This window comes from Malus sylvestris, chromosome 9 (genome assembly GCF_916048215.2).
Source record: "Malus sylvestris chromosome 9, drMalSylv7.2, whole genome shotgun sequence".
Taxonomy (NCBI): Eukaryota; Viridiplantae; Streptophyta; class Magnoliopsida; order Rosales; family Rosaceae; genus Malus; species Malus sylvestris.
In genome coordinates, this window is record NC_062268.1 from 8,500,028 (window position 1) to 8,514,420 (window position 14,393).

General features: G+C 41.1%; 1 protein-coding gene across 1 annotated transcript; it reads right to left on the reverse strand.

The window, feature by feature from the left end:
- Positions 1–2,105: 2,105 nt before the first annotated feature.
- Positions 2,106–3,949, reverse strand: LOC126582899 (palmitoyl-monogalactosyldiacylglycerol delta-7 desaturase, chloroplastic-like). Its single transcript, XM_050247127.1, has 5 exons — positions 3,556–3,949; positions 3,232–3,372; positions 2,903–3,046; positions 2,684–2,790; positions 2,106–2,594 (listed from the first exon to the last, which is right to left on the reverse strand). Exons 1-5 carry the CDS (start codon positions 3,871–3,873, stop codon positions 2,339–2,341), a joined length of 966 nt encoding a protein of 321 aa, XP_050103084.1. The 5' UTR covers positions 3,874–3,949; the 3' UTR covers positions 2,106–2,338.
- Between the last annotated feature and the right edge of the window lie 10,444 nt (positions 3,950–14,393).

Below are 14,393 nucleotides of genomic sequence, written 5' to 3' on the forward strand. Positions count from 1 at the left end.
AAATTGCATCAAATTACTTTTCTAAAGATCCTAATGGTGATCAGGCATTAAGACAATTAGATAGTTTTAATTTCGGTGATTAATAATTCAAAGTATGCATGCAATCAATCATAAGCAATTAAATAAAAATCACATATTCATGTTAAGGCTTACGGCTTCGCCCTAGCAAAATGAATTAGTTACGCATATTCATAATTAAATCATAGAAAATATTATTAAGAAAATGATTGAAAACACTTTAAAGTAGAAAATCTCCAAGAGCCCTAGCAATTCTCTCTGTCTCCAAAGTTGCATAAAAGAAAACGTAGAAAAAAAAACTAAGAACAGCAAAGCAATATATTTGCTAAGCCATCCACAAACCCTAAAACATAGGTCTCTTATTCCAATTAGGAAACTAAGAAAAAAAATAAAATATCTTAGAAAATAAAATCCTAATTAAACTAGGAGAATCTGATAAGTACTTGTCCAGCCACATTTTAGCCTTAGATCTCCTCCAAATCCGGCCCAAGATATCTTCTTTTAAAGATTAGAACGTTCCGAACATATCTCCAGAAGGCCACGAAACCATCCGACATCATCTTGGGCTCCAAAAACGTAATTTAAGCCCAGAAACGTCATTTTCCAACACCGCGCATCGCTCCTTTATTTTATCGCCAGAAAATAACCGCTTGGTGGAAAAATCCCAAATTTTTATACGATCAAGCTAAGTGACTCACGAACGTCCTGGAATTACTCCAAAATTCGTCCATTTGGTCCTGTTTTGCTCCAGAGGAAATAGAAATACCTATATTGAAAATACAATTCAAAGTATCTAAATTCTTCCAAAATATTAACCAAAATATACTAAGAATAGGGTAAAATATATAATATGAAATTGACTCATCAACATGCACATGGATATCCTTGATGTTATCTCATCAAACCCCTCTTCGATAGGAACATTATCTCTATCTGGTCTCAACCTAACTAGGATCTGAACATGGTCCCTTTAATTCATTCCTTATCTGATCATCCACAAGTTTTGATTCTTGGAATGATTCGAATCTTATCAAAACCCATGATGATCCTTAGCAATTTTAATTCATTCAGGACTCTACCGAGCCACACCTAAGTTTGATTCTTTAGTAATCCCAAATTCATTAGGACTCGATCGAACCGCTGGCACTACAAACCTAGGCTAAGAATGCCATTGGCCTGAAGAATCACCATTGAGCCGAGAATCACGGCCTTCCGTTTTGGTTTATTTCCTCTCGGCCCAAATTCAATCTTTGAGGCACAAACACTTTGTGATTTAATTTTGTGTTCTGAAATGTGTTATGTAATGCCTAAAAAGTAAGTAGCAAGCACGGTTGAGTTATTGAATTAATGTCCAAGGCTTCTAACAATTAACAATTGAAATAGTAATTATCTAATACTAAGTTATTGTGTTAGATGTTTGATTCTGCACTGGGTACGACTTTTTTTTTTGTTTTTGCCGAGTTTGACTGTTGTTAGTATCTAGTCCATCAAAAAAAGAAAACTCATTCCTACTTTTATTTGGTAGGTGAGTTTGCTGGGTGTTTGCTTGAGCTGTATTTGAAGCATATAGAAGTTTGTTTTGGAAGATGAAATGCATCCAAAGCTGTAGATGAGTTGTTACGAAACTCATCTTTATTCCTAAGTTTTTTGTTCACTAATTACTTGGACATCGTAAGGTCTTTGGCTGACACTGCGTCACGTCAGTGTTCCAGGGTTATGATCTTTATTCCTTTTGCAAGGTAAACTTATCATTTCATTTAGGCTGTGGAAGTCCAATCCCACAACCCATAGATCAAATAAAAATCATAGGATATTTAGTAAATATAGCTATTCTAAGGTTATCTCCAACTTAAGGATCTAAAATCTTAAAATTTAGTCACAAATAGGTGAATAACCTCATACATATAGGTGAATAGTTAGACACGGCTAGATTTGAGATTTTAGCTTCTTAGGTTGGAGATAGTCTAATGTCCAATGAGAAATATTTGCATGTATATACTTAGAATAGTGTCCTGTAGTGTTAATATTCATGTGTGATAATATAAATAGACAACAAGGTTGATATCTCCTGCTATTAGAGTATAAAAAAATTAAACACACCATTTTAATTAGAATGCAGCAATAACAACACGTGACATTTTCAAGTTTGCCTAAAAATTACTCATAGCCTAACACTCGTTCTTCATACAACATGGCAACGTTTCTTCAAAGTTGCTGAATCACTTCATTGCATAGCATAGAAAAATACATAATAGACATTACAAAGCAAATCAATAACAATGTTCATAGCTTAAATTTGGGTCTCCGTTAGTTACTACTTTCAGTATTCTTTGGACTTTCCATTGGTTTTAACTGTTCCAAGCTTTTCCTTGCTGATTTTGTTGCTTAAAGCCTTTCGTTTCTTCTGAATCTCGGTTGGGAGTTTAACGTCAGTTGCCAAACCAACAGCTTGAAGAAATCTTATTACGTACCAAGTAAGATCAACTTGCCACCATTCAAAGCCTTGTCGAGCTGAGTACTCAAAAGCATGGTGGTTATTATGCCAACCTTCTCCATGTGCTAGCAATCCAAACAACCTAAAACAATTGAAGTAATTCATTACATTTACTCTTATCCATGGAAATTAGAAACTTTGTTCCATCAACTAAATAAAGTTGAATTTTACCAATTGTTTTTAGACAAATCACCAGTATCCCACACTTGCTTTCCCCATTTGTGGCAAATCGAGTTTATGGCAAATGTAACGTGGAGATAAAGTATCGTCCTCACACCCTGTAAAGAATGATAAACCAACTAATTATTATCCAACAAAAAAGTGAAGAACGTTTGAGAAATTAGGCTAGGGCTTAATTAAACAGTAAACAGTAATTAAGAGCAAATTTACCAAGCCCCAAACTAGAAAGGGTAGGCCTCCCACGGTATATAGTAGAACTCCAAGAGCAAGTGAGTGAAAGGGGTATGTGTAATGGAGAAATATATAGTACGGCTGCTTTTTCAGATCTCCAACGTTGTTTAGTCGTCCTTCAATCTGAATATATTCAAAAGAACCTTTATGGTGCAAGATGTATGGTAACGACATACATATATCATAAAATTATTTTTCTTTTGAAAAATATTCAAAAGAACTTTTATGTTGCAAGATGTTACGGTAATATATATATCATAAAATTATTCTTTTTTTGAGAAATATAATGAAATGGTAAGAAAACATACACTTCCAAACCGCGAACCGTAATCAAAGAGCCAACCAATATGGCTAAACCAAAAGCCCTTAATTGGGCTGTGAGCATCATTCCATGTGTCGGTAAACTGGTGATGGTTCCTGTGTGTGCTCACCCATTCAAGTGGACTTCCCTGCAAACCAAAAGCAGATCATTCTCACAAACTTTTCTACTAAAACAAGATACGTCAAATCCATGTAACGTTCTCTTTTCATGCAAATGCTTAATGTTGTGTGAGAGCAATCAACATGTTTAATATTTCCTTGTAAAATCTCCGCAATTAAAATATCTTAAGAACGATTTTTGTTTCACAAACCTGAAGGGACAGAACCCCACAGTAGGCAAAAGAGTACTCAAGCCATTTGGGAAGCTTAAAACTTTTGTGGGAGAGATTTCTATGGTAAGACAGGGTTACACCGAGACCTGTGATCACGTACAGTGCCATGGCCAACCAAACTGCACTCCCATTGAAATGAAATGGTGCTAAAAGGGCAAGGAAATGCAAACCCAAAACGACAACCAGAGTCCCCACGTCCATGAAGTTCCATTGCCTCCCCAGGAGTTGTACTCTCCACTTCACCAACCAATAGTACAGCTCCAGCATTGCCACAGCATCTCCTTCCTTCTGCTCCATATGGCTAGCTAGTAAATATTTTGCTCAACTGAAGCAAGAGATTTGCAGTGAAATGTAAAAACCATGTCACAGAAGCCTTTTTTATATAGAAGACCCGTTAGGAAGTATGGAAGTGAGGCAGACTAGTCACTTTGTCAGAGACTCGTAAAAATGAGAAAAATTAATGAAAATAGTTTTGAAAAATTTAAGTTTTAACGATAATGATAAAATAAAAGGTAAAATGAATGATATCATGATTAATTTTTTAGTGTAAAAATATAAATTTTCGTTAAAATAAACAATTCTGAAAACTTTTCGTTAAAATTCTTAAAAAAACTGAAGTGAAAGACAGGACTTTGTGGATTAGCAAGGTCACAATTTCTCATTTCTTTTTGTACTATTTTTACCCTCCATGAGGATGAAAAGCGAAGTACATAATTGTTTTATGTATCTTTACAACTTTTAGGTATGGATATTTGTATATGCACAACCCTTGTTTTATATCTCTTTTGTTTTATAGGTGACTATAGAAATCATTTCATAGGTAACTAATTGTGTAGTCATCAAGTTGCTCATTAAAGATGGTTATCAGTTCAAGGAGGGTGCCTCTGATTTTTCAGGATAAGAAGGGGCACAGAAAACGGAAAGGATCCTCTTCGGATTCATTTCTTTTTAATTTACCAAATTAACGGATCTATACAATTAAAATTTTATACAACGGTTACAAGTAAAGATTCATTTTAAAAGTTATAATAACTTCTATAGTTTGATCAAATTTTAATATCACGGATCCATTGATTTAGTGGATTAGAAGAAAAGGATCCGAAGAGGATCCCTTTCCATGGAAAATGTCTCGAGTCAATGTTCGAGTACCAAACGCCACGATATTGAAGTAATCCATGTCATACTCCTAGGAAAAGCTCTAACAACATAAATATTTTGCATATGAATATATTGATTCAAAATTCAATTTAATTCTGTGTTTATCATTAAGGGCAAAAAAAATGGTGTTTTTAGTTTTTCATAATGGATTTTCTTTGACATCTAAAATATTTTTGTACTGTAGATTGATTTTGACCCAGATGGGTTTTGAATGGGATTTTTAATTTGGGGACAAAGATGATGATTTGATGAAGAAATCTCTGATCTACAACTGCAAGCACATAAATGTGTTCATTTCCCAAAAATGGTCAATAAGCAAACACAAACAATCTCCAAATAAATCAAATCTTCCAACTGTGTTTTCAAATTTGGGGAAGAAGATGATGATTTGAGGAAGAAATCCCCAATTTGCTACTGGAAATGTGTTCATTTCCCAAAAGGACCAACCAACAAACACAAACAATCTCCAAATAAATCAAATCTTCCAACTGGAGTTTCCATTATATTTCACTAATCTAACAACATCCAATAAATATCAATTTTAGAGAGAAAAAGAGAGAGTAGAGAGAGAATTATTAGAAAATGGGAGAAAATAACTCATTTATATACGAGGGCAATTTGATCAGTGTAGAAAAAAAATTTATTTTTGTCTGATTGTTGTGCATGCTATGTACATATTCAAAAAAATCCTATCTTTACCCAAGATTAAGAAAATGTCCTGTTTTTTATTTTTCTAAAAAAAAATTATATTGACTGGGCCTAAATTAGAAGACCCGTTAGGGTGTCCGAAACATTTCATGGCATTTTTATACAGGTGGAGTCATGAATTTGGGACAAGGATTGTCTGCCCTCCACTTTCGGTGTCCTTCCCGTACCCTCCTGTTTGTGTGATCACGGTTAAGGCACGTCAACATTTTATATTACTATTTATTTTTGTCTTATTATATCTATATAGGGCACCGGAAATGAAGAGCTGACAATCCTTGTCCATGAATTTGTTCATAATTTGGGATTTTAATATGATGTATAGGATGTATCGCTTTTGGATAGTTTCAAGTTATTTTAACTATGAGCGATATTACTACTCTAGTTTATACTAAAATATGAAATGAAAGTTGAACGGCTAGATTAAAGCCGTCATTTTATAATATTATCCATTTTTTTACGTTCTTTTCCTACCTTTTTTTTTTACGTTCTTTTTCTTTTTCTTGACAAGTTGAATTTGAACTCCTCATAATAATACGGAGGTGGGTCGGTCAAAGGCTACAAAATTGTGCACGCACCAAACCCCACTGGGTTTAAGTTTGCCGGTGGGTAGTAGTTGTATCCATATCTGAACTTCTCATAGACAGGGTGATCATGATGATAAATTCATCCTGCAGAAACTCTGCACGATCACGATTCACATGCATGAATATCATTGCGATCATATCTTCACTTGTTTTACTGTCCTATCTCGATGTATTAAGTTTCTTTTTTTTGTTTTTTTATTTTTGGAACAAGAAAACTTTATTAACTACAAAGAAACATAATTACAAACGAACGGCCCAGAAATAAGAAAACATAAATGAGCAAAAAGAAGTGCCAAACACCAAACAAACAAGTGCCCAACCAAACAGTTGAGGCCGAAAAACAGAAAAACAAAAAAACCGAGACGTCCGCTACTACCGTCTCCGCCACAACAGTGCATCTCGACCTGCATAAATCCATGCTCACCACCAAACATCACCACACCGATCCCATCATCCAACACCGATCTGCTCCCCGAGCATAGCCATTGAGAAAAGATAACCAGAAACTGAAAGAAATCAGTTGGCTATCGATGGAAAGAAGCCCATCGAACACCATGACCAACACTGCCACACACGGCAGACAACATAGAGAAAGTGGTGGTGTTAGAACACCCGAGTCGGTCGAAACATCAAAACTGGAAGCACCATCTCGAAAAGTATGGCTAAAGATCGAACCTTAGATGAAGGAGGAAAAGGGATGTTAACAAGGTAAGGATAAGAGGGCAAATCAAGATGAGGAGGAGGGGAAAAAAGCAGCAGAGAAGGGGAAAAGAAAAGAGAATAAAAGAAAGAGAAAAGTGGCAACCAACCCTAACCGGAGCTAGATCTAGCCAGTAAGTATCCGTAAAAAATTTATGTCGGATATAATCGACATGATTTTTCTAATATTTGTCACTAATTAAATAATATGTCGGTGTTTAGGCCCAAAATAGTAGTTTGGGCCGAGTATAGAATCATTCTCGGCCCGGAAGGCCTTGCGACAAGGGTGCTATGGATCGTTCAGTACGTGGGCCTCCAAACCTAGGTCGGCTAGGTCATGACGTAGAACAGGCCGAGTCCTAGTGCAATAGGGAGTCTCGGTAGGATTAATAACCCGAAAGCGAATCCGGTTCAATAAGGGACGAGGTTCACAGTTATAATGAAAGTAGGATTGGTCGAGTCAATGTTTGATCAGGAGAAGAAGTCCTAGTCCGAATAGGGTTTTAACTCGACCTTGGGGGATCCGTTGCTATAAATAGAAGAGGTTGTGCATCATTCAACCCCTACAATTCAACACAAAACTGCCCTGCGCAAGCTTTCTCAACAACTTTGAGATTTTTTCTTTTCTTTTCTCGCTGACACATTTTCCGTTGGCATCAACAGCACTGTGGAAGCAACCGGTGATATCTTAAGTCGGCATAGATAGCTCTGTCATCGTAGAATCAGTCAGTCTCGCAGTATCTTCCGTTGGCATCAACAGCACTGCGGCGAGGACGGTTGGTTATCTATCCAAGTCTCGGTCGATAAGGATTTCCGAATCCTTATTGATTGAGGTCATCTCATTAGCCTCATCGGCGAAGTGAGGTGTTACAGTATATCGAGCTCGGTGCATTGCACGCCGAGTTATTTTATAATTGGATACTCCCAAGTGGGATTTAGAGTTTGGCATTTGGACGACCGAACCACGTTCACCATTAAAACTTATATTTGCTTTGAGTATTTGTGCCCTTACACTTTGGTGTCGATTCGGCGTGAGTTTACTCTGACGAATAACATCACTGTGACTGAATCCGATGACGACGACTCGTGAACTTCGTAAGAATAGTAACCTTGTCTTCAGGTTTGAGAACCTAAGAGGCCGAGACGCGTTCATTCCTCGGTCGCAATCGCAAGACGCAGGAGTCAGCCGCGCACCCCACGCAACATCAACAAATTTACTCCTTGGCCGAGCTCGGCCGACGAGTTGGCACGCCCGCATTCACCGAAGGACGTAGTTAGCTTATAGATTACTCGGTCTGCGCGCCACGTAGGCTTGGTAATTTCTAGGGTCAACATTTTGGCACGCCCAATGGGACCTAGTGCTAAACTACGAAGTTCATGCCAATTGAAATACGATCGGTAAAAAAGAAAACAGCTATGGGAAAGTCGACAGCCGATTTACCAACTCAGAACATAGGACACAATGTGCCACAATCGCAGAATCCCATCAGCGCCGTGACACCTGAGTCCACGAGCGCAACTCGCCGAGAAAGGGAAGTTAATCTCTGCGGTCAGGTTCGCAGTCTTGAAATTCCCGACAGGAACACTTGCGTTCTCAATGAAGGAGTAATAGAAGATTGTGATGAAGATGGTGGCGAAGGATCCGATCCACCCACAAGGTCGTTTCTTCAAAAACGGCTTGACGAACAATCTCGGACGGTTGAATAGACATTGAGTCGAGGAATCGATAAGCTTCATGACGTGATACGCAATTCCAGTGAAGCACAAACCAGATTACTCGAAATACTGGTTAGTAAGGTCAGCGATGGTAGAACTTTCGATCTTGCCTAGCATTTGCCGCCGAGGAATAATCTATTATCAAGTGCACCGGCCGAGCCAATTCCTACTCGGCTCAGGCCAATTCACTTGGAAAGGGGAGGAGGGTCGAATAGTAGGTCAGACAGATCCGACCAGAGAGTGGAAGTAACACCCGTCGATATGACCGAGGTCCAACGGATGATCGATTCGGCCATGAAGAAAGGGCCGAAGTTCCCTAAGTTTATACACCCATATCCAGCTTATGTGGAACAGTTCGAATACCCTAGAGGTTTTAAAATCCTGGATTTTAGCCTTTTTACCGGAGAATCATCCTTATCATCGTTAGAACATGTAGCTCGTTTCACCGCGCAATGCGGGGACGTCAATAGTGACTTTCACAAGCTGCGACTTTTCAATCTTTCGCTGACTGGTTCAGCGTTCGCCTGGTATATTAACCTCCCACCAAATTCCGTCCAGAGTTGGGAGGAGTTGGTCGAGAAATTTCATAAGCAGTTTTATCGACCGGGAATGGAAATGTCAGTATCCTCACTAGCAAGGATGGCTCAGGCGTCCGACGAGTCACCAATGGATTATCTTACCAGATTTAAATCAGCCAGGAATTGGTGCCGAATACCTCTCCCCGAAGTCGAATTCGTCAGGCTTGCTCTGAATAGTCTTGACGTCGAATACAAAAAGAAATTCTTGGGGGCAAACTTTCGGGATATGTATGAATTAGCCCAACATGTCGAGCAGTATGATTATTTGCTCCGCGAGGAAAAGATTTCGAAAGCTCTATCTCGGGGGACGATTTACAAAAATCCTACTGTCAAATATGCATCAACCGAGGATGAATGTGTTAGTGTGGATGCAGCTGAGATAGTGATAGATAAGCCTTATGTTTGCAAGGCACTGACTTAAGTTGATTCTGAGGAAGTCAAAATCCGCTCGGCCACTGAATGAACACTGAAACCGTCAAAAGTTTATACTTTTGATATTACAAAAGCCGATGCAATTTTTGACCAACTGTTATCAGCGAGGATCATCAAACTTCGGCCTGGGCACAACATTCCCAAGGCCAAGGAGCTTAAAGGAAAGATATATTGCAAATACCACAATTCAAGCAAACATACGACAAACAATTGCGTCGTGTTTCGAGACAACGTCCAAAGCTGGATTGATAGTGGCAAACTGAAATTTCCAGAGAAGAAGATGAGCGTTGATATTGACCCGTTCCCCACGGCAACAGTAAATATGGTCGATGCGTGCCTACCTAAGGATAAAGGGAAAGGGTAGGCCGAAGTTGTTGTAACGCAACGCTTTCGGAATCAGAATTCTCGACCACGTTTCATGGTCGATTTTTGTTCAAACGAACCACCTACAGCTTTAACGGAACCCGCTATTGTCAAACCTATGATGGATTACAGCACCGATGAAGATAGTGGGACGACGGTTTTATGCAGTAAATGTAGAGCAAAGGTCAACAGTGAGCCAGAGGAGAAGCCCTCTTCGCTTATAACGGAACGACCTACGGTCGCAACCCAGCAAAAGGTAGCCAACGTAGGCCATCATCAAGGGGTTTTTGATAGGCTCGGTCCTAAAGTGAGGATGGAAGAAACACCCTCTGTCAGGCGGCGCCTTGATTTTGATGCTCCATTTTATGACGATGACTACTATATACGTAACTCTAGCAGCTCGGAATCATCTCGGAGCCAAAAAACTTTCAAACCTCCCGAACCTAGAGATCAACGTTGGTATACATATCACTATTCGAAAGGCGTCTATACCGTACTGTCCAAATCTCAGAAACGCCGGCACCAAAGGATAGATTGCATGTCCCGCCGACGGGCAGCCCAAGAAACTTCAGTCCCTAAATGGCGACCGAAGGACATAATTGTCACTGACGATGAACGACCACCTCCAGCTATTATGACAGAGTTGGTTCAAGGGAAATGGTTGGTCAATCGAGATATCGAAACCACATTCGAAGAGGCTGATAAACGGATCAAACTGCTTCTTCGGCCTGGGGAGATGAAGGCACGCCTCGAGCATTTCAGGCAAGAAGTTGAAAGCAAATTAGCCTCGCCGGCCATTCAAGAGCCTTTGATCAAAATTCGACGGAATTTGCATCCACCATTCCTCGGGGAGGCCTTGGAATATATGCGAGAATTTCATAAGAAACATTCGGCCAACAATCTGTATGGTTTGCCGAAAGCATGTCAAGACACAATTGATCTGATCCAAACTTGCCCTGATGCCGAGCAAATCATTCAGAAGACCTCAGACCCAGGATTGAAAGCAAGGTTCCAGCACATACGAGAAGCTCGTGTTCTTGGATTTGAAGTCGACCCATATACTGATATCGATGCCGCTGACCTTCCTTTCTCAATAGAGGACCTTTAGTATTTACGATATCATTTTGAAGTATTTTCGGCTGTGTCTCTCTTCGGCCTTACGGCCGATGAAATAGCACGTGTTGTACGATTGGATGCATATCTCGACACCAGAGACGCTCGGATGCATTACCAGGAGCAAGTTCGGGTCTTGGCCCGAAGCACACTTTCAATCTCAACCTCACTTGAGGTAATTACGCAGAACCAACAGGCTGCCAAAGAAACGTCGCAGGATCAAACCATTGAAAAAGGAACAGAAGAGTCTCTTTGTCCAACTCTGACGGCAGCGGAGGCCGCAGTCGCCAACCAGACAAGAGATGCAGCGAGCGAAGAGGATCCTAACCTAATGGGCCAGTCAGTTCTAGATAATGTGGAAATCAGTATGGTTCATGTGTTGCCCGTCAATTTTCAGTCAAGCACAGCTCAACCGAGTTTCCTTGATGGTGACGTAATTACCAAGGAAGCCGGTCACATTGACTTTGTAACTATTACCGATGACAACTCTGCAACAAAAGATGACAATATCAAAGCAGCTTTGGCCGAATTGTTTCCTCGCTCATCATCGGCCAACCTCCATCATTTAAAGCCATTGTATGTCACGGCCCATATCGAATGGTATCCAGTCTCCAAAGTTTTTGTCGACTGCGGAGCGACGGTCAATATCATGCCTGTAAACATCATGAAGGCGTTACGTTGCTCAAATGACGAACTCATTCCTTCCGGGATCACAATGAGCAGTTTCATCGAAGACAAATCACAAACCAAAGGGGTGCTTCCTTTAGCGGTAAATATTGCCGGCCGAAATCACATGACCGCCTTTTTTATCGTAGACTCCAAGACCGAGTATAATGCTCTGCTCGGTCAAGACTGGATTCATCAAACTAGCTGTATTCCTTCATCCTTATATCAAATGCTAGTTTTCTGGGATGGCAAATCGGTCATCGTTCACCCAGCCGATAGTCAGCCCTTCGAAACTAACATGATCCAAGCACGGTATTATGATGACCACGTCGGCTATATCACCCTACAGGGTTTCAATGACGAGGGACGGCCTACTCGAATTTCTGTTCAAAAATCTATCGAGGTTGGCGCCGAAACTGTCCATCAGGATTCGACGAGACTCGGTTTAGCTAATTTCATCCCCGAAGCCGATGTTTGACACCGATCGGAAAAAACGTAGGGCCGCGGTTTCATCTACTATGGAACGACTGCTAGCCTATTGGTATACTATATCGAAACAACCAAATTCAGGCGTTAACCTCGTCGAGTTCCTTGCCGAAGGAGATAATGGTCCTGTCTTATCTCTTGACAAAATTCAAGCCGCCCCAGCCGAGCTCGAGGATAATCGGCCCCAAGTCAAAGATCCCTTGGAAGAAGTTAATGTTGGGATGGCCGATGACCCACGGCCTTTATTTATTAGTACTTCCCCAACCTCTGAAGAACGAACTTCGTGCCCTGTTGGAGGAGTTTAAAGATTGTTTTGCTTGGAGCTATCATGAAATGCCTGGTTTGGATCGTACTTTCGTCGAGCATGAGTTGCGTATTAAACCTGGATGTAAACCTTTCCATCAACCACCTCGACGCTTCTCGACCGAAGTTCAACTCGGTATCAAGGACGAACTAGTTCAGCTTTTGAAAGCCGGGTTCATTCGGACAGCTCGATATGTGGAATGGTTGGCCAATATTGTTCCTGTTTTAAAGAAAAATGGTGCATTGCGCATTTGCATCGATTTCAGAAATTTGAATCTGGCAACTCCTAAAGATAAGTATACAATGCCGATTTCGGATCTGTTAATCGATGCCGTGGCGAATCATGCAATCTTGTCCTTTATGGATGGACACGCCGGGTACAACCAAATTTTCATTGCCGAGGCTGATGTGCACAAAACAGCTTTTCGCTGCCCGGGGGCACTCGGCACTTACGAATGGGTTGTCATGCCATTCGGCCTCAAAAACGCCGGCGCCACATACCAACGAGCAATGAACACTATATTTCATGATTTAATTGGAACCATCGTCGAAGTCTATATTGACGATGTTGTAATTAAGTCCAAACAACAGCGGACTCATTTGGATGATCTCCGACAGGCTTTCCTTCGTATGCGTCAACACAATCTCAAGATGAACCCTGCCAAATGTGCATTCGGTGTGTCGGCCGATAATTTTCTCGGTTTCCTCGTGCATCACCGTGGAATTGAAGTGGACCAGAATAAAGCACGTGCAATCATCAATGCTCCACCCTCGACGATGAAGAAACAACTGCAGTCCTTACTCGGTAAGATAAATTTTCTCCGCCGATTTATAGCTAACTCGGCAGGAAAAATGAAAGCGTTCTCGACGCTTTTGAAACTTAAGGACTCAGATACGTTTGCGTGGACTGACGAGCATCAGGCAGCATTTACACAAATCAAAGTCTCCCTCACGACACCACATGTCCTTGTTCCACCACGGCGCGGTAAACCTCTCAAACTATATATCTCGACGGCTGAAGAGTCCATCGGCTGCCTCCTCGCCCAAGATAACGATGCCGGGCGAGAGCAGGCTATTTTTTACCTTAATCGAAATCTTAATCAACCGGAAACCAATTATTCTACCGTTGAGAAACTCTGTCTTGCCGTGTTCTTCGCCGCCTCCAAGCTCCGACATTACATGCTTCCATCGGTCACACAAGTTATTGCCCAGACCGACGTTATCCGGTACATGCTTACCCGGCCAATCGTAAAAGGGAGAATTGGGAAGTGGACGATAGCGTTGTCCGAGTTTAGCTTGCAATACGTGCCCCAGAAAGCTGTCAAAGGCCAAGCATTGGCCGACTTCCTTGCTCAACACCCTTCCCCCTACGGTTTTGGGGACACTGATGTCGAAATCGGCATGGTTGAAACACGCAACAACTATTGGACGATGTATTTTGACGGTTCCAGTACTTCATCCTCGGCCGGCGTTGGGGTTGTCATTCATTCTCCTAATCACGATCGTTGGTATTTTTCGCTTAAGTTGGATTTTGACTGCACCAATAATCAGGCTGAATATGAAGCCCTTATCATCGGCCTTGGCCTCCTTCATGACTTGCGGGCCACCCGTGCCCTCGTCATCGGTGACTCTGAACTTGTGATTAACCAACTTAATGGGTCTTTCCGCTGCATGAGTTGTACCCTGGCACCCTACCACATGGTTGCCAGCTATTTGGCCGAATCCTTCGACGGTATTACTTTCGAGCATATTTCCCGGATCCATAATACCGATGCGGACGAGTTAGCTCAAATCGCCTCCGGTGCACAACTCTTGGGGGGCAAGCTAGGCCGAGAAATATCGGTGTTACGACAGCTGTACCCGACCTTAGTTAACTAGCAAATCCTTCGACGCGACGACGTGATACGCACTAGAGTCATGTATTTACCCTCGTTGCTAGATCGACAAGACTCTATAGAGGTTTGTGCTGTCGAGGCAATACCAGATGATTGGAGAAAGCCCATTATGCAGT